The sequence below is a fragment of the Malurus melanocephalus genome, unplaced genomic scaffold (assembly GCF_030028575.1).
Source record: "Malurus melanocephalus ecotype Western Australia unplaced genomic scaffold, MMel_1.1 scaffold_36, whole genome shotgun sequence".
NCBI lineage: Eukaryota > Metazoa > Chordata > Aves > Passeriformes > Maluridae > Malurus > Malurus melanocephalus.
Genome location: NW_026623268.1, coordinates 941,055 through 964,316, shown reverse-complemented (window position 1 = coordinate 964,316; position 23,262 = coordinate 941,055). Strand labels below are relative to the sequence as shown.

The following is a 23,262-nucleotide window of genomic DNA, read 5'->3' as shown; positions in this document are numbered from 1 at the left end:
CAGGTTGCCCTAYGTTGGAGGGCAGTTGCCAGTTGTCCTTGGGAGTTGCATTCAAAACTCAGCTGGATACTAAGCAACCTGATGTAAATAAACATGCTTTGAAGAAGGCATTGGACTAGATGCCCTCTGGAGATCCTTTTTAGCCTGAATTATTTTGTGGGTCTGTAACAAATTTAGGTACTTCATTTCTTATGATAAATACTTGATAGCTCAATTACATTGTATTAGGTAAATATAAGGATTTATATTCATTTCGATGCTAGTTCATTCTGTTACATGATGTTTGAATTGAATAATGTKCTGTTAAAGGCCCTGCTCTGAACAGCCTGACTCATTGCATGTATAGCTTGTGAGAGGAGTAACCTGATGGGCTGTTATTCTTTACTCCTTTTCATCAGAGCAGTCAGAATCCAGGAATAAACATCAAGGAAGAGCAGTTGTGAAACACTTCTGTGCACCACTGCAATGACACCAGGCAGCCAAAGCCTGCAAAGCATTAACAAATACTAACTTATTAATTACTCATATCTGACAATCAATTTCTATATATATSATTAATGGTATTTCAAGCAGATGGCAGAAGCTCATTTTGTCAGCTTCTTAGCTGAAAACAGTCTCAAAGACACATTCAGGGTACCGGGTGCTTTCTACAAGACACTGACGTGAGCAGGATTTATATAATCACAACTAGCACAGGTAATTTTCAGTGGCGTTTTCAGCCTTCAGTTTTAAATAATTAAATATTCCTTTCCTTGCTAACTACAGGCATTTTTTCTACCTCTCATTCCCCTTCCAGTTTCTGGCTCCTTCACTTCCAAGTCTGTTAACCAGTTAAAAAACCTTCAATTTCATTTTGAACATGGGTAGCACTCTTTTTCTAACAGCAAAAAGTAGAATTGTTTGGAAGATCACAGTGCAAATTCCATCAATATTATCAAGCCAAATCTTTTTCAGATGGGTTGCAGCCTTCATCCAGATTCATATCTATTTCATTGAAGCCCAAACGAAGTATAACYCAAAGTACACAACATAACCCACAGTGCCTGTTGCAGCCATGGTGTTTCTGAAGCCCCAAAGGACTGCAGGAAGCATAAGAACACAGCTGCCTTTTTGACTGCTGTGCTAAAACAAAAAAAAACAATCCCTCAATGCTAACAGGCATCGAGATGTGGAATCAACAGACCAGAAAATAGTAACAGTTTGGTTTTTGTTATGGTTTTTGTAAGTCAGGACATTACTTTGCAAAGGCTATTGCTGTTCAGCAAAACTATGGCAAAGTTTGGGCATGCTGTCCCTACAGGACAGTTGCTTAGGCAGAGGAACTCCCATCCCTCTAGTGGTGGGAGGGAGTTACTATGGGAATTTAGTAATCTAGAAATTAGCATTCAGCAAGTTAAATATGAACCTAAGTGAGCTTTAACTGTATACCATCAACTGCATTTGAAACCGATTCAGTCTTTACAGGCATCCTTTTCCTGACAACAGCTTCCAGCAATCATTTTTTAACTCCCTGCCCCACGAGTTGCATCTGAACCTCTGTGTGTAAGAGCCATGCAGTCTGTGAAACCATCCAATCCCTTTGTCAGTGACTTACAGAAACACTGCTTCACACCCCCTTTAGCTTGAATGTCTGAGCTCAGAAACCTCCTTTTCACGTCACCAGTCAGATGCAGAATAATCTTAGGTGCTGTTCTGTCCCTCAGGCAGGGACAGAAGAACAAGAACACTCCTCAGACATCAACTCTATCTTCCCTGCCACCTGAGCCACTCAGCAAGCACTGGGGAAATGTGTGCTAATACAACAGATTGAGAAACCAAGTATTTTATGGCAGGAAGATGCTTTTCAGCCTGCAAAAACCAGACACAGTTATTTGACAGATTCATTCCCTTCAGTAATTTCACAAAGCTAAGCAGACCACAAGTAATGGAATTCCATCAGATGTTTATTCAGCATGAGCGAGTTTGGGAAGTTAGCGCTTTCCACCAACACGGGGAGCAGAAACCTTGACTGGTTTCACAATCTTCTGCTTTGGTGCTGCCTTTGTAGGAGCCTGTAGAGAAATAATGAAGTATGAGCAAAAAGAAACTATTTATCTGCAGTCCTAAAAGTGTCCCTGTATACACTCTTGACAAAAATCAGATCAGATCAGACTAGAATTGCAATCTCTAATATTAAGGTCATGCTAACAGATGTTTATATACAGAACACTAAGCCAACACATGGTATTAATTCATTAGTTATAATGAAACACATTCATCAATATATTGTTATCAAGTTCCTASATAACGAGTATGTCACATTCAGACAAGTTTYTATGTATTAATTATCTCTGACATTAGGTCAGGAAATYGTTTTACTGTAACATTTACTTATTSTATAAAAAAKATTCAWTCTGTGCAGCTGTTTGAGTATGCTTAACTTCAGCGCTAAAGTCTAGTCAAGGAGCTTTCACATTAAAAAATATGCGTAAATACTTCCTCAAAAAAGAAATGGGAATTTCTAATGAAGGGCTACAGCAGAATATTCTGTGTTGTGTTACAMCATGGTGTATTCAATTTCATAATTTCTATTTGCCTGTTGCATCTCACCTTTGCAGCAGAAACAGCTGTTTTCTTGGTTGCCTGCTTAGCCTTCTTGGCTTCCTTTGCAGCCCTGTTAATTCACAGAAAGAAAGTTATCTGTGTTATTCATAGTTATCTGTCWTTCACTGTTTCCTTGTCTCAGCACTGTAAGAGCTCCCGAAGATCTGGAATGGAATGCATTACTGCAGATTYTTCCTCTGYATTCACTATCCCCGGAGGAGATTTATACAGAGACAGAACTATGTGTGACAAAAGCACAAAGGGAGAGGGCAAGAAGAGACCCTTCTGTGCTGCTACTTTCTCTTATCAAGATTACTCAGTATTACATTAAAATATACAGATTGAAAGCAAACAAAAAAACCCACAAAAAAAAAGGAGCCCACCTAGAGTTTAAGCTTTTGTATGAAAAGTACTGTAATCGTTCAAAAAAGCTTGGGATAGCTCMACTTATGTCTGACTTCTCACCTAATAGCTTGTTCCCTCTGCGCCTTTCGTACTTCGGGCTTCTGGTTTCGTTTGGCCATAATCTCAGCTAGAGATGCACCAGTGATGGCTCTCTGRAACTTCACAGCACGGCGTGTGCGCTTCTTTTGGACCTCTTCCTAAAAGGGTAGGAGACAAACACATACAATCAGCATCACCAGACATTAAATAAAAAGCTAAAGACAACCACAGAAACAAGCTGCTATTGAGATTGAAGCTATTTAAAATTTTACACCGAAGTAGAATTCTACTCCTCTCTTGAAAGACTCCTTCTGTTGGGTATAGAGAAGTGCTGCTCTACCTCCCTATGGACCCTTCTCCAGCCACATCCTGTACTTTTCATACTGCATTATTACCAACAATCCTTGGTTGTCTCCACAGCTATCACTGTTGGAGACCCACACATTARCCCTGGTATGTTCTAGGCCTCTACAGCAAAGTATGAAAAAAATTACTTTGAACGAATGTCAGAATTTCAGCCATCTGTAACTCCCAGAAGAAAACAGGGGGAAGGATACAGCTTTGATGGTATCTTCTGAAAGGAAGACACTCCACACCTATTAAAGTGGGATCAGGTGCTGGGGAGCAATGTAAGCCATTATGCATCAACTTTCTTCAACCAAACTGGCAAGAAAACTGACTTATTGCACTGATGTAACCCTTTCTCAAAGCTCTTCTGCTGTGCAAGTTTAAACAAGAGCATTGTGCCTTTGCAGTTTATCCTTTTCATGAAATGACAGCTATACAAGAAAAGCCTGCTAAGCTACAGCCCAAAGTTTCCAACAAGAGTATATTGAGAGTGTCATTTCCGCCCCACTAACCCCTAAATCAGCTCCCTATGCTGTCACCATTCAGGAACTTCGTAAGACCAAACTTTTAGGAAGTCTGCGCATTAAACGGCATTACCCACCTTCTCTAAAACTGACTCTTAAAAACATATGCAATTCCTGTAATTATTAAAATTTACTAAACCTAATGTGGCTCTGAGCAGTCCCTCAAAGAAGTGCTACAATACAATGCTTTTGTTGAAGAGCTGTATGAACTTATGTAACCGCACTCACATTTTCACCATTACTGACCAGCCTTCATCCCGATGACCTGGGTCATGCTTCTGCTGAATGCTGCCATGCTCAAGTGTCCTCTAACAGACCAGTGAATGCATATTTTGGTCACCAACTTACAGTGCCATTAGCTGGCAGGTACTTACTGACTGTCCCTTCTTGTGCTTACGCCTGTACAGAACTGTCCAGTTGATCTGACGGGGGTTTCTCTTGGAAAGGAATGCAGACTCACATTTTGCATTCAAGAACTGGAAAACCTGGGAAAGCAAAAYGTTTTGTGTAAGCTTTGTCTCTATTAAAGACATGACAGTTTGCATTAAGTATTCTCTGAGTCAGTGTTTTCCAACAGTGATRCTTCTGTACTACTTTAACACAGCTCTGATTATTACAAGTTTTAGAAGATAATTTAAGAAGTTTAAAGTTTTGAATTTTGTTACATTGGTCAAACTGATAATCTTGCAAGGCATTCTGAAGCAGCTTAATTTTCYTGAAAAAAGTTCAAACTTGAATTCAATGCTGCTGTGTATTTCAGGCACAGCATAACCAGCTGTGTCCAGCATCCTACTTTCCAAGTGTCTGTCCTCAAGCAACAATGTACTTCCTGTATGTGGGAGTGACTCAAAACTTGGCTTAGGGAACACAGGGAGACCAGTGCTCCACCCGATTCCTTCTTGCCTAATGACGTTATCCTACTTCAATAAAACAACAGGCAGAATGAGCAGGCTGGTTTGTTATTAGCTATATAATTCAATTTGAAGTACAACCTAATTCCCAGGAGCACTCACAAGGATTCAACCAGTCTATGTCCTGGTCATTTTGCATGAGATTCCASAGAACAAGACAGCTGTACTGGGATACTCAAAAGCCAAGCACTCGTTTGGCAGGTAGACACTCCTGTCTGCRTATGACATGATAGCTTGAAAGGCTTCTCCACCCTATTTTACCGCAAAGGTTTCTACTCAATTCATTTGGAAGACCAGCTGTTGCCTCCAGCGAATCTCAGCATTAGATGCAGGATGTCTTAGCAACATTTTCTACACAACTTTGGTACTTTACACCAGCTGCTCTAAAACACCCTGTGCAAACCGCATCCAAAAACCCAGCCCCAAGTTACAGCACGGCATGGATCTCCTGCGGAGCAGCTCTGACGGCACCTGGACACCGATGCTGTTGTCACACGGCTCAATACGAGTGACTCGGGCACACGCCACATCAATGCTACCGGAGTCTCCGGCCAAGCCCAAACGCGAGGCCTGCACTCCCACCCGGCCCGGCCCGGTCCCTCTCCCGGGCACAGCGCAGGGCCCGCTCCCGCCTCACCTTCCCGTCAGTGCGGGCGTAGCGGCGGCCATGGCCCGGGTAGATCTTGTACCCGCTGAAGCTGCACAGCTCGACCCTGCGCGGGAGAGAAGAGTTAGGGGAGGGCGAGGGTGGCCGGGGGAGGCAGCCGGGGCCCCGCAGCGGCCTCCCCGCGGCGGATGGGCCCGGATAGCGGCGGACGGGGCACTCACTTCATGATGGCGGCGGCTCCGAGGGCCGGAGAGGCGGAGAGGACGCCGGGAGGCGGGGTTGGGAGCGGCGCGCGGGGCCCGACGGGAGCGGAGCGGAGCGGGAAGGGGCGGGCAGGGCAGGGCAGGGCAGGGCAGGGCCGGGCCCGGCAGCACCGCCCAGCCCCGGCTGTACCGCGGGGGTTCGCCGAGCGCTCACCCGGCACGGCTCCCTCGGCACAGCTCCGGACAGGGGACCGGCCGCTCTACCCAGGATAAAAGGCGCGGTGCCCCCGCGGCGGGGCGGTCCGGCCCGTCGGCGCCTGGCGCTCSGTTGCCTGGCGCTGTTGTCAAGCGCCGGGCATGGCGGCCACCGGCGTTGCGGCCAGGGCGGGGGATGCTGCGATCGGGGCGGGGGATGAGGTGTCCGGAGCGGGTAAGGGCAGCCCCGGGCAGGTGCCGGGGGCCGGCGGGGCCGTGTTGTTGAGGGCTGCGAGTCCCGAAAGGCGCTGTGGCGCTCGGAGGGGCGCGGGGGGCTCGGCGCTGTGGGGGYGGCGGCGTCCCCTCCTCTCCCGGCTCGGCCCCTCCGCTGCCCCAGCCCTCACCTGAGGGCCCCGCGGGGCCTGGAAGCGGCCGGGACGGGACGGGCCGGGGCGMGGGCACCGCTTCCCGCCCTGAGGAGCGCGTCAGGCTCGGGGCAGGACGGGGCGGCTGTCCGTCGTGCTGGAGGATCCTGCCGAATTGTAGAACCTTTGTAGGCCAGGGTTTGAACGAAATAGGGCCCGTTTTTGTCTAGAGGGRAGGGCTGACATGTCTTGGAGACAGCGTCACTTCTGAGGATGCAGTCCCTTGCTTCCTGCCAAACGAGAAATAAGCAATTCTGAAATGTTATCCTGGGTCCTGAAAGACTATTAGGAAGATCTCGTTCTCTAGGTGTTATGTCRATGAGTTTTTATAGCACGGAATTTCTTAAGGAAGCAAACTAAAGGACGCCAGCTTGTTGCAAGGAGGAGAGGGACAGACCATTTTGAAACAGGGTCCTATGCTTCTCTAAATCTTGAAGGTGCTCATAAAGGGTAGCCCCAGACAAGGGAGATAATGCCAGCGTCCTTGCTCTTTTAACACCTCTGAAAAAAACCTCCCTTTGTCTGGCTTCATGGAGAAGTGATTATAGCAAGTCTGACTGCAGAGATGTCTAGATCAATAGAGAAGCAGGATGATGTCGCCATAGGAATAGAGGTTCTTTGCAAATGGTTGTGTGTATTGGATCAGGTTATACTTGAATGCTGGAAAGCTATGAGAGCCATGTGTAAAGCCACATTCCGAGTGCCTCAGTTTGAATGGGATGCCTTGTGCATGAAGTGAAGGATTACTCTTGCAATTCAGTTCTGTGGGTCCTTGCCTCTCTCCTAGGTCAGTTGTGAACTTTTGTAACAAACCCTTGGATAAATGGGCAAAAGATGCAAAGTTTCTCTGTTCAGTTCAAGTGACCAAGTGGTTATAGAAGTGACTACTTGAATGAGAAACAAACAGTACTTTGTCCCTGAATGTGCAAAGACAGGAGTGTGACTGTTGCTGGCTCTGCCTTGGTGCTTTCCAAAGCTCTTGGGGTGGCCATGGATTTGAAAAAACAATGGAAATACAATAAATGTCATCAACATTTTTCTTAGAAATGCATGTTCTCTAGTTGACAAAATGGTGCATTAAAAATGTTTGTCTCCATCCATAGCGTAACTAAACTCTAAAAACCTGTCAACTGTAAGAATATTAATATGTACAGCATGTTAGGGTGAGAGCACTATTTGCTATATGCTGCTAAAAAAGGCAGCATTATTTACTGAACTCATAGAGAAGAACAAGCAGTACAATGATGTTTGTACATTAAATATGCAGCAGAGGTTTCATGTATGAAAATTATTATTATCAGGTGTCACTATGGGTACCCAGTGATTCAAGCTCCCTGAAGATGGCAAATGTTTGCCTTTTAACCTTATATAGTAACCATTTTGCATTTTAATTTGTATGCTGCATTAGGTAAATGGTATGCTAGCCTATTTACAGTTTGTTCCCTCCAATGACCCCAGTACTGGAGTATGGCTGCATGAATGGCTTCTTAGTTTAGATAGAATACTTACACGTAATTAGTTGTCAAACTGCTCAAAACTCAAAATCTCTGAAGAACTTYAAAATTTAGGCTCGTTTGAGGTTTTGAGGATCACACGTTTAAATTTAGTTACCAGAATTTTGCTCTGCATCTCACTTCAGAGGATATGTTGTGACTTTTCCAGAATCCTGCCAGAGTTCTTAACTGGGACAGGGTCTGGTATGTCTATCTTCCAGTAACTGGATCAGTTACTCTTAASGTGTTCAAGCTGAAGTAATTTGCTTCAGTTTTACATGGAAAAGAAAGTTAATTTGTATTTCCAAATTATCTGCATGTGTTGTAAAACAAATCTGTTTACGTTGCATTGCTTTTTGAGTACATGTTTTCATATATAAGCCTTGTGATGCTTTTTTTTTTTTTNTTTTTTTTGTTTTGTTTTGTTTTCTCTTCTTTTCATTCTAAGGCCTGGTAGTCAACTGCTCAGGTCAAGGATTGCAAAAACTGACTCCAACCTTGCCCTTTGATGCTGAAACTCAGACTCTGATTCTGGACAAAAACCAGATAATTAAGTTGGAACACTTGGAGAAATGCAAGAATCTCATGCAGGTCAGTGTTACTTGATTTGAAATTGCTATCAAATGATGGTGCTATGATGTTAGCATTTTCTGCCATAGTGCTGTATTAGGTAATTGAAGTAAGTTCCTTTCTTCAGAGGAAAATAAAAGATGGCTAACTGAAAYAGAAAAGTTTGTTTTCAGTCGAGGTCTACAACTGAAAGTGGAGKAGGCTGTTTTGAGAATTACCCGGGTAACTAAAAACAAACTAAATAAATCCTAATGGAGGAGGAGCATCATCAGAATACTTAGAAAAGTCAGTGATAGTTCAAATTTTGATTAGCTTTTGAGTGCTTGAGCTTTGTGACCTTCAAAATAACTTTGTATTATCCCACAGACTCTGCCTGATAACTTCTACAGTCAAGCTACACTGAGTTGGCAGAGGTGGGGTTTGTTGCTACAACAAACCTTCACCAACTGCCAGCTTGGTGATCCTGTTACTGAAGTGTATGTCTAATCCTTTYTAAAGGATTTACCCTTTAAAAAGTTTGTGATTTCTGGTCCTGTTAGCACAGAACCTGTTTGAGAATTGTGTGAAATGTATTTTGTCCTTTACCATATTGACATAAGTGCGATTTTACACCAGGGACAGGGCAACAAATTGCAAAATGAATTGGCAATTCTTATATTAAAACCTTATTTTCATATGACACAATTTCTTATTCTTTTTCCTTTATTTAGCTATTGCTAGGATAATTTCCTCCTAGTTTTGTGGAGTGAGTTGTGAAGACTTATATTATTTGATCAGCAATTTATTTCCTGTCTCTTTCAGATTTTTTGTTTGTGGTATTTACTCAAAAAGTAAATACATAGATTGAATAAGTATCTGGTGGTAGATTTTTAACTACTAAAAGTAAAAGCTTATTCTATGTGTAGTTAAAACTGTTTCTTTTGTGTGTCCATCTGCAGCTCTCTGTAGCCAACAATCGTTTGGTGCGAATGATGGGTGTAGCAAAACTGACCCAGCTTCGAGTGCTCAACTTGCCTCATAATAGTATTGGGTATGTGGAAGGGCTGAAGGATTTGGTACACCTGGAATGGCTGAATTTAGCAGGAAATAACCTTAAGGTAAARTATTTAGTCTGTTGCATTTGCCAGAATCTTGTGTAACAGAAATTTGGAAAATGCTGCAAAGAAATCTCAGTATGTTGTGATTGGAACAACAGTTTTAATGTTTTATGTCTACTGGCTTTTGAAATAAAAGAATGCAGCTATTGGAGCACAGTTKTCTAGGAAAAAAGTGAAAGGTTTGGTTTCAAAATGAAATGAAAATAAGGAAATACTCTCCAAAATAGGAAAATGAATTATCTTTAAAATAAAACTGTATTAAAACATGTTTTTTACTTTTGTTTACTTAGCTTTTTTTTTTTTTTTTTTTTTTTTTTTTTTATTTTATTTTTTTTTTTTTTTTTTTTTTAGCTTTCAAAATAATATACAATTATTGATATCTGGTTTTATGTAGTGGCTAAAAAAGAGTTACTGTAATTGGCTTCTTTATTTTTGTAGGTCATTGAACAAATCAATTCCTGTCTGTCTCTTCAGCACCTTGATTTGTCAGACAATAACATAGCTCAGTTAGGCGATCTCTCCAAGCTTACCTCGCTGAAGGTAGGTGTTATCTCTCTCTGTTTTTATTGCATTYTTCACACAAAGAAACCTTGAGGAAACAAAGAAATTTGCTTTGMAAATTGCTGCCTTTAGAAATTCACTATTTGAACACTAGCTCTTAGAACATTTTAATTAATTAATTGTAATTTCCAGAGGGAAGCATCAACTCTCTTCCTTGTTTTCAAGTTGCAGAACYGAGTCAGTGACTTTTCTATAATCACTCTAATGATTTTGATAAAGATATGCTGGTGATATGTTCTTCGTAGCTCTTTGTTCTCGTCTTTCCTATCATGAATCAAGATAAAACTTACCATTAATTCTTCTGCCATGTGTAAGGTAGCAAAAAATATTTCCAAATGCCTTTTTTGGTAACTGTGACCAGAACGCCTTAATTATAGTTCTTTTGCATTTATTTTTCTCAGGTGTTGTCTGAAAAAGAAAKCTGGGGTTTTGATCAAGCATTCATTTCATCACCGTGTTTTTATTTTGTAGACTCTGTTGCTACATGGAAATATTATAACTTCACTTCGCACTGCTCCTGTTTGCCTACCTCAGAGTTTGACTATTTTTTCTTTGTCAGAAAATGAAATCAGAGACTTAAATGAGGTAAGATATAGAACATAGATCACCTTTAGGTRGAACACCTTAGGTAGTTTTTAGTAGACTGAAAGAAGGAAGTTGAAGAAATTTTTTGAGGTTGTAACTGAAAATAGGCTCTCTTCTTTGAAACAACCCAACTTCTAATAAGTTAATTGTTTATATGTAATAACCATGTTTGCATTAGCTGCACAAGCTAGATGATATATTTTAAAATTTAGTCTGGAAAGAAACTTTGCCTTTTTTCTGTTATGTTTTTTATACTATTCAAGGATGTTACTTTTAGGCCTAAATTCATACCTTTTGTGGTTGTCTGAAAGTTGAAAGCTGAGCTGATTAACTGCTGCAGAGAGCTTCTGCAGCTGCTGTGTTTAGAACAGAGGTTTGAATTGCACTTGTTGCCACTGACCTATTTKTCAAATACTGTGTAAGAGAAACAAATAATCTGCCTGTGACTTTCGTCTTTGTTTKATTTATTATAAGTAGCAGCCAAAACTCTTGGTTGGGATTTCATGTCAGAAGAAATTATTTTGGTAATTTCTCTTCAAAACAGGACTGCGTTTCTCCAGTTTTTTGGCTTGCTTTATTCTTTTTTTTTCAATTGGTTTTCAAAATCCAACAGTTTTTNTCAAATACTGTGTAAGAGAAACAAATAATCTGCCTGTGACTTTCGTCTTTGTTTGATTTATTATAAGTAGCAGCCAAAACTCTTGGTTGGGATTTCATGTCAGAGGAAATTATTTTGGTAATAATTTCTCTTCAAAACAGGACTGTGTTTCTCCAGCTTTTTGGCTTGCTTGCTTTTTTTTTTTTTTTTTTTTTTCAAAATCCAACAGTTGTTGTAGTAAACTGGAATCATAGTAGTACTATACCTCTCTATACATAAAGCACCACTCCCAAATTTTGAGAAAAGCTAATACTTTCCAAGGACTAATAGCACTTAGAGAAGAATTAATGGCGAATCGCAGTAGTTGACAGAAAGTCCTTTGTAGTCCCTTATGTTCAAAAATCAAATGTAATTTTTGATGTATTTGTCATTCTGTTTTTTTGCATGAGATTTCCAGCTGTATCTAGCAGAAATGTTGTATGTTCTGTTCAGTTAACAAATGTACCTTGTTCTCTCAAGGTTTCTTTCCTGGCCTCTCTTCGCCAATTGGAGCAGCTGTCCATTATGAACAATCCTTGTGTGATGGCCACACCCTCTGTCCCTGGCTTTGACTACAGGCCTTATGTTGTCAGCTGGTGTCTGAACCTTAAAGTTCTCGATGGATATTTAATTTCTCAGAAGGAAAGGTGACATAATAGTATTATTAAATGTCTATTAAATGAAGTTTGGTTAAGCTAAAATTGCTGTAGCTAAATTTTTTGTTATCTATTAGTTAAATATTATTTTGCTCAAATCACTTGTTACTGTATCATTGTGGTCATTATATCACTATGATATCTTCATGATAAAGTTCTTGACATCAGAACAGTCCAAGCATTAATATTATGCAGTATAAGCACATTTTAGTCCAGGACGTGAACATATTCTCGGACGTTTATTTAGTTTTTTTTCCCTGTTGCTAAAATAAAAAGGTACCCCTTTTTTTGGTTAAAGGTAAGCCAATTTTATTTTTGTTTCACCATAACATGACTTCCCTGAAAAGTTGCCTGTTAGAATTCTAGACTTTTTTCCTGACTAATGGGATTTTCTGTATTAGCCGTATTGTTAATACTGTACACGTAGATGTATCATATTAAATATTCTCAGACTGAAGTGCATTTAGTTCAAAAACAGATTTCTGGTGTTGAATACTTTTGGCAAGATTTGTTCTTTGTGTCTTTTTGCATGTTTGTGTGAACTTCTCTGTTTCTGTGAAAGCTTTGCTGAGAAGTTCATTGACACAAGTGTGTTTTCAGTGCTCAAAGAGTCCACAAAAGCAGAGACTGCACACAAAGCAGAGACTGCCCAGTTTTAAACAAGAGGGKTTTTTTTGTTTGTTTGTTTATTTCATTGATACTTAAGTGAATGAATACTGTATTCTTTGTTCTGGTAATGACATTCCCAGTTCCTCTGGGCACTGCACATGTTCTAAGTTTTGATTAGGTTTATAGGTTAGCTCYTGGGTACCCACYAGCAGAACAGTAGTTACTGGTTTTRTGCCATTCATTGAAGGTGACCGTTTCCCCCTTCCTAACAGTTTGAAAGCAGAATGGCTCTATAGTCAAGGGAAAGGAAGATCATATCGACCTGGGCAGCATGTTCAGCTAGTTCAGTACTTGGCTACTGTTTGTCCTCTCATATCTGCATATGGACTCCAGACTGAAGAGGATGCCAAACTGGAAAAAATACTAAGTAAGCAAAGGTGAGAATTTCTTGTTTCTTTTCTTAGTGAATGTAATTGAGAACATAATTATGTATCTTATGTGTTTGATCTAGTAAGATTTCCGTGTAAGTAATTCAAAGCAACAATGAGGGCTGGAGATGCCAAGCATAATGGGGTATGGGATGTGTCCTAGATRGGAATGGGAGGCAAGGCAGCAGCAGCAGGACTGTTTTCCTGCTTTCTGGGCCATCTAGGAGAAAGTTCCTGTATTTTTGAATCTGTGCTCTGTAGGACACTGAAGGTAATTTGTGTTAGAACTATGATTAACAAACTATGTGCTGGGATTCTTTTTGCCACAGAAAAAATGATGAAAACTTCAAAAAGAAGCTTAGTTTAACTTTACTTCTGATTGTAAACAAGTTACAATTRTTATGGTATGCTGGTGTATTATCCACTGTCTTTATTGCTGGCATGTTATTTCTTGGTTTGAAAGTTAAGGTTGTCCTTTCAGGGACACTGTTCCCAGTGATGCATTTGTCCATCTCTTTATTTGGCATCTGAGGTCTGTCAGCAGAGGCCTCTRGAGAGCCTGCTGGTTCTGCCATCAGTAGCTGTATTACTAAGGTCTGTGCAAGTAGATGAGTAGATTTTTCATGGTGCATTTTTCATCCATGTAAAGGCAAACTAATTTTGGTAGAAGCCAGAAAATATAACAATACACGTTGTTCTATTCCCCAGGACCTATGGACAAATTTATTTTTCCAGAAAGAGCAGAAAATTCAGCTCCCAGGAGCAGACTACTTAAGTGGCATAATGTGGTTAAAGAGTTGAGCAACAAAAGTGTTGTGGTTAGCASAAGGATCTCCCATCAAAAGGGCCATAAATTTGGGAGCAACTGGAAGGAATTACTGCACACTTTGTCAATGTAGATTGGTCTCCAGGAGGAAATTATGGAAATGTTGTAACTGTTTCTGAGGAAAAGGTGCAGTCAAAGCATCTTGACCTTGGAATCTCTAACTAAGTGCTCTGGCATTCACATAATGTTTCTGGGCAAAATTCAGGACATTGGTCTGCTAAATATAACTCTTCAAAAATTAAAAAATTCTCAATAGCCAAGCCAAAAAAACCTTACCAGAAAAAGCAATCCCCCAAATCCTCACCCATATACATGCACATGTATATATGATTTATAGGACAGTTTGACCTCTGTACCATGATCTTCTAATTTAGCTGGGCTTAAACAACAGTGTTGTCTGGGTTTTGAAGGATGAATTTGTTCGTGGCAAGATTTGTTAATTTGTACTAGGATTTTGTGCCTTTAGTAACAGGGACACTTAGTCCTTGATTCATTCACTTTCAAATGAAAAAGATACTCCCATCATTCCTTGAACTCTTCTATACCTACACACAGAATGTATTCCACATTAGACATTAAAATATCTGCATGCCTTCCTTGTGTATAGAAATACCTCATGGCTTTCAGTCTATAGTCAGAATTGCATGTTGGGCTTTTTTTTTCATACATGTAATGAAGAAAGAGGGGCAGGAGGAAGGGGAGCAGGAAAAGACTGCAATCCCCTGCTTTGTGAGTAGTCCTGTTTTAGTGTCTTGTAAGTATAGGAGTCTGTATAACTGCCTAACTAGCCTCCTGTTTAGAATGTTTTGATCACTTGTTTCCTTAGAAGTAGTTAATAGTTCTTTTAGGTGTTTTCTTTTACAAAAGAAAGTTTAAAAAGAAACATAAAATCTGTTGTTGGCACTCTGTGCTTAGACTCCATCAGAGGCAGTTGATGCATGAAAACCAAAATGAGGAACCACCTACACYTTCTGCTCCCAGTAAAACAGTGCCAGTTGCTCATGAACACAGTGGTCTGGCCCAGCCATCACAGATGGTTCTTGAAAAGGGTAAGTAGATTATCTATACCTGTGATCTAACCTGTGGAAGTAAATATTTTTCTTTTGAACATAGGTAACTTTGTGGAGAGAATTTCAGAACAAGGCCCTATTWTTTTATTCTATTCTTTAGTTTTCTMAACTGAAGTCATACTTTATTTTCTGAAAAAATCCAGTCCATGCTTATTTGAGTCTTGAAATGTGYGTAGGTTGGTTAGGTGAAAATCCCAATCCAATAAACTAAAGAGTTACTACTTTGACTTTTCCATTTTATATGAGTCTATTGTCTGAGGAAGTGCATTTCATGTTGTTTCCTGTGCCTAATATTTGCCAAGTTTGGATGTTACTGTGGTAAGTGTTGTCCTGACACAGAAATAATGCTCGTCGTTGCTAGCATGCTAGATCATCTTACCCACCCAGGTGCTAACTGTCAAAACCAAATTGGGAATCTGTATGGATTAAATAAGCTRTTATTATTATTATTGAAATATTCTAACACTAGAATGTGGCTTTCTGCCTGTCTAGAACCTGTCATCAAGAGGAATTCTTGGGTTGGACAAAATGGTGATCATTCCTATGCAGTAAAGAACACTTGTCTTGTTCAAAGAAGCTCTCCCAAGGAGCTATACCTTGAAGATGTTCAGACAGATGAAGACAAACTAAACAGCAGCCTTTTATCCTCAGAGTCAACTTTCATGCCAGTTGCTTCAGGATTGTCTCCAGTGTCTCCTGCTTCAGACCTGAAGCTACATRGAATCAGTTTGGGCTTAGAAGATGATGATGATAAAGTGATTGAATGTGTGAGAGATGTTAATAGTAGGGAAAAAACTAACAAGCAAGAAGCTTTGGCTGKTACAGGGGAGCACTTGAACAGTGCAGCAGGAAGTGTGGAAACGCAAGAGAATATCAAAGAGATCCCGCAGTTGGGATCAGTGACAGCTGGCCTGGCTGCTAAGACTGGCAGCTCTCTGGGGACCTCTGAAGGCCAMGTTCTGCACAATCACTCCAGCGCCTCATTAAGTGCTGAATCAGGAGTAAAAGCTCTTTGTCCTGACCAGATGACAGGAGAAAGTTCTGGTTCATTGGCTGTGCAATGTGCAGCACCATCTGATCAAGGTGCAGCTGTGGTGCAAAGGATGACTGAAGCAGCTACCAAGCTTCAAGCTTCTTGGAGAGGATTTTACACGAGGAACTACCATCCTCAAGCCAAGGAAGTGCGGAATGAAATTCGATTGAAGAGAATGCAGGAGCACATCATTTGCTTAACTGCTGAAATAGAAAAGTAAGTTGAGGTCATGCTGTGTATTTTCAAGTCTGTATGGATATAACCATGGTTCCAGAGTATTTCAGAACATAYATAAATGGGCCTTGATATAAAACTGTGATTACATTAGAGGATCTCTTCCTGTAAGGTGAGCACAGTTTTGCACTGTTCAAATACTGTTCATACTCTCAAAGTGCCAAAGTGGATTGGGTTAGAACACATTTTTCTATTCCTCTGTTAGCAGGACTTGCATATTTCAAAATAGAAATTGCTGAGTGGGATTTATTTTGCTTGTCTTCATGCAATTATAGAGTCTGTAAATCAAGTGTCCATACTGAAAGCTGTTCTTCTTCTTGCTGGTGAAAAGAATGTCCTCTACCTTGTATAATACATTTTTAAAATGTGACTCTGTGTTGGGTTCTGTTTTAATTTTTGATCCTGTGAATCCATGTTTGGACAAGATCATGATCGAAATTCCTCAATTTGTAAGACAAAATTCTGAATTTAGTGAATATCTTTCTGGATCAGCCTGGAGCTGACAGGCTCTTTTTCTTCACTGTCACAAGTGACAAAAGTTCTGTGAATCAAGCTGAGTGCTCAGTGAACCTCTATAAACTCCCAATTCTTACACGTCATATTCCATCCATGTTTCAGTGAGGACAGCATAATTTGAAATGAAGAAGCACTATTTTGTGTGGGTGGGGTGATAGTTGTGCAGGAAAAAAATAAGAATTTAGGTTTCATTTACAAAAAGACACATTATTGGCAAGCYAACAAATGTGCTACAGTAAAAGGATGCAGAATCTAAATGTAACTGAAAGAGAAACTTGAAGTCAGCAGCTGGGTATTTATGGCAAGCCAGACTGCAGTAATTTCTTAATGTTAGGCTCTGTTGTGTCCTTCAAGAGTGCTGTTATATAAGTAGGCATTTTTATGTATTCTTGTTGCTCTTGTTACCCAAGTGTTGCTTATTTAAGCTGCATAAATTTGCGTTGGATGCGTGTTCTTGCAGACTAAGAAAAGAAAGAGAGGAAGAGAAAATGCAGAGRCTTGTACAGGAGGAAGCTGTCAAATTTCTTTGGAACCAGGTAAATAATTTTAGTCCTCTTGTTATTCTGCTTATGTGTGAATTTGAATTTGAATCTGCTTATATGTAAATTTGCATTATTTCATACTATAGATCCTGAAGAGACATTCAATATGGTTCAGTTTTTCCAATGATGATTTGAGTGGTTTAATAGAATCCAATTGCTGTGTTGTTTGCTATACTGGTATTGTGGGAGAAAATAACCTTCAAAGCATTGGTGCAAGAGCACTGGTTTTATTACTATAGACGAAATTTTGGGCTGGTGTGAGAAGGAGGACAAAATCCAGGAAAAGCTTAATAAACATAAACAGAAGTGTGAAGAATGATGTGACTGCCATTTGCCCATAGCAAATCAAATTATGTCAAGCTGTGTTGCTTGGGAGCAACTCGTTTTTGAAGTAGGAAACTTGTATTAATGCATCTTTTAATAAGYTGTTCTTCCAAAAATAAGCTTGTTTTTTTGAAATGGATGAATCCTTTCTGGTTTTAAGAATAGATTTCTTTTTCTTCAGRTACTTGAATTGGGAGCTTGTGTGTTCTGTCAGTATTTGGCATGAAGTTTAAAAGCCATGATTTCACAGTGGGAAGAATAAAATTTCTCTAAAGATATAGCAAACCTCTTATTTGTTACTAGGTCTTAGGTTCCATACTAGAGCTTGGTTGCTGAGTGCAAGAGATCCTCTAGAAATCAAAATACTTTCTTAGTTGCATTTCATAATGAATTTTTCTCTATACTTTACAGGTTAAATCCCTTCAACAATGGCAGCTTTCAGTGACACAAAGTTTAGGTGGTGCTGGGATGATCCCTTCAGCCAGTGCTTTTTGTTCATCCAAACCACCTAATCAGTCATCCACAGTGGAACAAGAAACCCCACCAGATAYTAGTTCTGCTTTGTTAGTTGCAGCTAGTGAGGATGATCTTCAGGAAAAGTCTTTGTTGCAGTTCCCAGATTCTGGTTTTCATTCTTCTGCAGCTGATCAGACTCATGCCAATGACCTGTGTAACTCTGAAAAAAGTTTAGCTGAAGGAACAGAGAGCTCCCTTTCAATGGAAACCATCAAAGAGTGTGGCAATTGTGTTTCAGCMTGTTCTTCAGATGTAGAGGATGGCCCTGGGGAGTGTGAGCAAAGTAAAGAGAGCTCTAGTAATGAACAGGACAGCGGACTGATACAACAGTATTTGAAATCTGTTCAGCAGCTGGARGAGGCTGATGAWGACACAGATTGCAATGAGGAAATGGAGGGCAGCTGTCTACAAATCGCTGTGTCACCAAAAAGCCAAGATTCTTCTTCTGACTCTGTCTCTGTAGAGCTCCCTCAAGATACATCTTCCCCTGTTCGAGGTGAAATCTGTCAGATACCACCAGAAAGCTACACATTGAATTCAAGAATGGTGGAAGGGAAGCAAACAGACTGTGATTCTTCATTTCAGATGCGGCATGTTGGGGTAGCTGTATAATAGGTTCAGTTCCACAAAGGATTAGGGATTCCATTTTACTTTCCTTTCTCTCTTTTTCCTATTTATACCAATCTTATTTTTCATGTGTGCTGTTTCAGATTTTGACTCATGTTAAAAATTTATGTTGTAATTAGTATTTTATTRATGTTGCTGAGAATTGACACTAACTATGCTAACCTGAAATCAGCAAAGTTCTCAGTGACAACCATTATGCACTTTATTTTCAAACATAAAACTCTTACCCTAACAATTGGCCTCCATTAAATTAATGCTGAAGATTGGGGGGGRTGGATGGCGGTGGTGGTAATGTTTGCTGTAAATTCACTTTGCTGAATGTGTTAGTAACTGTTTGCTTTTTTTCCTACAAAGAATAATTAAGTTCTTATTTTGCAAAGAGAAGCAAACAATATTGGAAGAAACTGAGTCAATGCAGGCAGTGTATCCTGTCAAAGGCAGGATACAGCCTGCTGAGAAAGGTGGAAAGTTGCTTTTCTGATTTGTTTTGACTTACAAGAGTAGCTTGGTCAGTGTATCAAAGATACATTCCAGAAAAACAGTGTCCAAGTCAGTGACTTTTTTTGTAAATAACTTGAAGCTTCTGGCAAGGAATTAGGTCATTTACATACTGAAACAAGGACTTACAGGAAAGAGACCTCAAGGAGCATTAAACAAGCCTTGACCTTTGTTCRCCCTGGGGTTGAATTTTCCTGCTTTCTCAGGTAAGACTCAAAATGAACCAGTAGCAGCCAGAACTAAGTAAGAGTTTCAGAAGGGCATGTGATTTGGGAACATCATTTTCAAGACTGCACTGCTGGGTTCCAGCAGCAGACTTGGTGGCATGTGTTTTGCTCTACAAGGATACTCATGTCCTTGTGGGATTTGGATTTGCATGGCTTTCAAGACATTAGTGAACTTGGTGGATCACAACTACTTCTATCTACAGGTATAAATACTAAAAAAAGCCATGACTTAAAACTATTTCCTGATATCTCTCTTGGGTTTTTTTKGKTKKTTTTYYCCCYKKWWKKYCMRKTWWWTKACATTTTAATTAGATGTGGATAAAAGGTTGTATTTCTTCCCTGTTAGCAAATGTGCTGAGATACCTAGGCTATGCTTTCCACTTAAACACTGGGAAAGCAACAGGGTTGTATCTTGCCCAGCCATTGCTGTGCTCTGTTTTTTAATGGAAAAGGATCAGGTATCTTGGTATATTTCAACAGTGACAAGGGAAATCTGTTTTGCTATGTGATTTGTAATGGACAGTAGTGAAATACAAGTTGATGTTGTGATTTACAGGGATCAGTTGCATTTGYTGATGCTGCATTTTGCAATGTGTCCTGGAAGGCCAGTGTGGGAATTGTTTGCTAATGTTTATTTCTCAGTTAAAAAGACACATGCTTATTGTAATTCTCTGRATCCACAGGTTAACTTCTGGTGCTATGGTGTCACTAAAACCAGCTAGAGCTCTTTTAATGTGACTCTTAAGGCCATGTTACCRTGTAAAATAATTTAGTTTTTGTGAAAGCTTTGGTTGCATGTCTGCTTTAGGTTCCAAGCTGAAATTTACCACTACTCAGGAATTTGGTATGAAGCCAGTATCTGCTTGAGGYCTCAAAATAGCTTTTATTTAGARCATGAATGGTGTAATGGACTTTTACCAGCCACATTCCCCGTGGTGAAGTTCACCTTGGAAGAATAAAGCTTGCCTCTGTGTATAGAGTAGCCATCATCTCTTTTTCTCCCACCCCAATAAAGWTCTAGGGCACCAACTTCTCCAAAGAGCTGTCAGTGCAGTCAGGCTGACCTTTGACTGTGCCTTGCATATATGGGAACAWTAAAGAAAACCCCAAACAACTGAGGTAGTGGGTTCTTAATGTGCTGTCTTTTTAAAACTGCATGTAGTTACAGCACGTTTGTAGCAGGACCAGATTAATAATTAGATCTTAGAGCACACTTGTGCTTGTTTATTTAAAATGGCACAGGTGTATTAATGTTTCACAACAGCAGTTTACCTGGGCAAAGCAGTGTGTAGTCCACATGATCATATCCTTGTCCTCTGAAGGTTCTGAACTTGGTTTGAAATCTGCCATGCTTGGGGGATCTGCAGTTCATACGACATAGCTCTTTGAATGCCAGTAAGTTATATAAAAACCCCCAGAATTCAAAGAGACTTTCTTTGGATTATGARGGAGGAATTGTTTCAATCTGTGAAACAGTTGTTGGATTTTACATTCTGGAGGCAGTGGTTAGGTATAATGAAGYAGTAAGGTCTCTTTCATGGCAGAGTGCTTCAATGCAAGACCTGGGAGAAACTAGASCACTGCCTGGATAACAATGTTTCACTTACTGAAAACACTAAGGGAGCATATAGCTGTTGCTGTTTTGTATTTTCACTTTTCCTGCACAGTTAGAGGTGAAAYGCCTTTAATTTTGGAGGTGTCAAAGAGGGAAAACTTGCTGCAAGCARATTTTTCATGGAAGCCCTAGATGTTTCTTGACATTTCCTTTGTTAGGACTTGTAAGCACAAAGGCAAGGCAACTTATTTTGACTAATGCCTTGGTTAGCTGTTGTCCTTATTAATGTGTAAYGTGTATATCCAAAAGTGGGTTTATGCAGGTACAGCATAGCATGTACCAGCAAATAATCARCTTTATCTTATTTTCTTGGGGAAACTGAAATATAGAAAATTTTTTTCTGATGTTCTGAAAAGTATCTTGCATGTGTAGAAGATGAGTTGCCTAAATAYAGAGAAATCAAAGAATGGTGAAGTTTTGGATTAGTTTTTGCAGGGTTAAATGTAATTAGTTTGTATATACAGAAAATATTTTCATCCTGACCATTGAAATACATACAGGGAAAAACATAATGAAGGATACAGTAGAAAAATAAGGAATAAAACTGGATGTATACTTAACATTGTCTTCTTTCAGTCTGTTTTGAGCACTCAAAGAATCATGATGTGGAAGTATCATAGTTTAATATATGGCTTAGCATYTACTCATCTTAGATAAGTTTCCTTAATCTAGGTATGTAATATTCTTTTACCTGGATAGGGATGCACAGTTTCCTTTGGATATGATGGAAATTTCATGAAGGAATTAGAAGGCCTAAAATATGTCTGAAACTTTCACGAGTTAATACTGTATTCTTTTCCTTTTGCAAGGCTTCATATTCAGCAGAAGAATGTACTTTGTAGAAGAAAAGCTTATCTCTTGTATTTTGTCCTGAAATGATCCTGCAGTGTTAGTGGGAAAGATAACTTGGTTATTTGCCAGGTAATGTTGCCAGCTCTGTTGTGAATACAGTTTGAATGCTTCTTTAATTTGCTTCAGAAAAATCAGATAATATAGCTCAGACTATTTAAACTATACCACACAAGTAGTTTTGCCCCAAATGAGATTGTTGGCACATGCAAGTCTATTTTCAGCCAGTCTGTGACAGAAATTACTCTTTTGTCTTTTTCTGAAGGCTGGGACAAGTGGTTCTATTTCCCATAAAGCAAGAAGACATTAAGATTGCAAATTTTATTTTGCTGCTTCTGAATCTTCAGCAAATATTTGAGAAAGTCCTTTCTAAACTAAATTGCAGAAGCCTAACAGTTGTTGATAGTTACRTTTCTTAAATAACCATAGGTTCTACTATTTGCATGCAGCAGTTTAAATAATGCGCTTAGCAGCCAGTCTCTGTATAAAAGTTTGTTTTTTTTTTTTTTAACGAATAATGTTTATATTTGAGGTTGCAAATAGTTCCTGTTTTTTAAATAAATTTGTATATATTGTCTGAAGAATTCCAATTTTAATTTCTGCTTGTTGCAGGTTATTTGATGAACAAAAATGGAATATATGTTCCTTTGAGGCTACCTGGGTAATCTTTACTGAACTTTATGTTCTAGTGTGTCTCACACAGATACACTTTTTCCTGAGAGGATAGAATTGTAGCAGTTAGTGGAGACTGAATGAATGACAATAAAATGTAAAAACTGGTCAGTTCACCTGCTAAAGGAAAATTCACTTTTTTTCTCCACTGTTAAATTAATTCCCCTCTTTTCCCCCTTGAGGACTGTGCCACCCAAATAAGTATGCATCAAGTATTCATAAAGTCTTTCAAAATGCCTTCTTTAATAGTTACACATTCCCCAAGATTGGCTTTATAGGACAAGTTACTGATAAACACTTGCTTTCTGTATGCCTACCAAAAGGTTGGGACTCTGCCTATTTTTAAATGTTTTCTTTRTCAGTAATGGAAAATGCACATGATCCCTTTCTTGCAAAAACATAAGCCAGTATTTATCAGCAAAGGTGCTTTATCTCTTGGAAAGTGCCATGCCAAATTTTATTGTATAAACTCTCAGTAAGTATCTTTTTTTCTGGCTTCATTACGTTTGTAAGTATATGGGCCAAATTCATTTGTAGCATAATTCTGCTGAATTAAATTTTTTGAGACTTTCACAGGAGTACTCTACCTCTAAACTAGAATTTGAGAAAAAAAGAACAATTGGGTATTGATTTGTCTTTCTATCTCTTGCTGTTTTTCTGTGAAGAATGGTGGGTGGTTAAATTGGTACAGTTCATATATTTTCTATAAGTGTTTCCATTTTGGATTTATTGTTTCTTAAGTATTTTGTTTGTATCTCTGAGTTTTGAATTTTAAATAAATGATTTGTACATTTATTGAAAGTTTTCAAGTGTACTTTATATTGACTCTTATGGCTA

The 23,262-nt window shown here is 39.5% G+C and overlaps 2 protein-coding genes across 2 annotated transcripts; one reads left to right on the top strand and one right to left on the bottom strand.

The window, feature by feature from the left end:
- Positions 1-1,925: 1,925 nt before the first annotated feature.
- On the bottom strand, positions 1,926-5,859 carry RPL24 (ribosomal protein L24). The gene is made up of 6 exons (XM_057364140.1): positions 5,639-5,859; positions 5,448-5,523; positions 4,274-4,384; positions 3,049-3,185; positions 2,590-2,653; positions 1,926-2,051 (listed from the first exon to the last, which is right to left on the bottom strand). The coding sequence occupies exons 1-6, from the start codon at positions 5,641-5,643 to the stop codon at positions 1,971-1,973; spliced, it is 474 nt and encodes a 157-aa protein (XP_057220123.1). The 5' UTR covers positions 5,644-5,859; the 3' UTR covers positions 1,926-1,970.
- On the top strand, positions 5,825-18,903 carry CEP97 (centrosomal protein 97). The gene is made up of 11 exons (XM_057364139.1): positions 5,825-6,050; positions 8,182-8,324; positions 9,242-9,400; positions 9,839-9,940; positions 10,433-10,546; positions 11,664-11,830; positions 12,721-12,885; positions 14,618-14,751; positions 15,265-16,021; positions 17,016-17,091; positions 17,833-18,903. The coding sequence occupies exons 1-11, from the start codon at positions 5,978-5,980 to the stop codon at positions 18,547-18,549; spliced, it is 2,607 nt and encodes an 868-aa protein (XP_057220122.1). The 5' UTR covers positions 5,825-5,977; the 3' UTR covers positions 18,550-18,903.
- Positions 18,904-23,262: the final 4,359 nt, after the last annotated feature.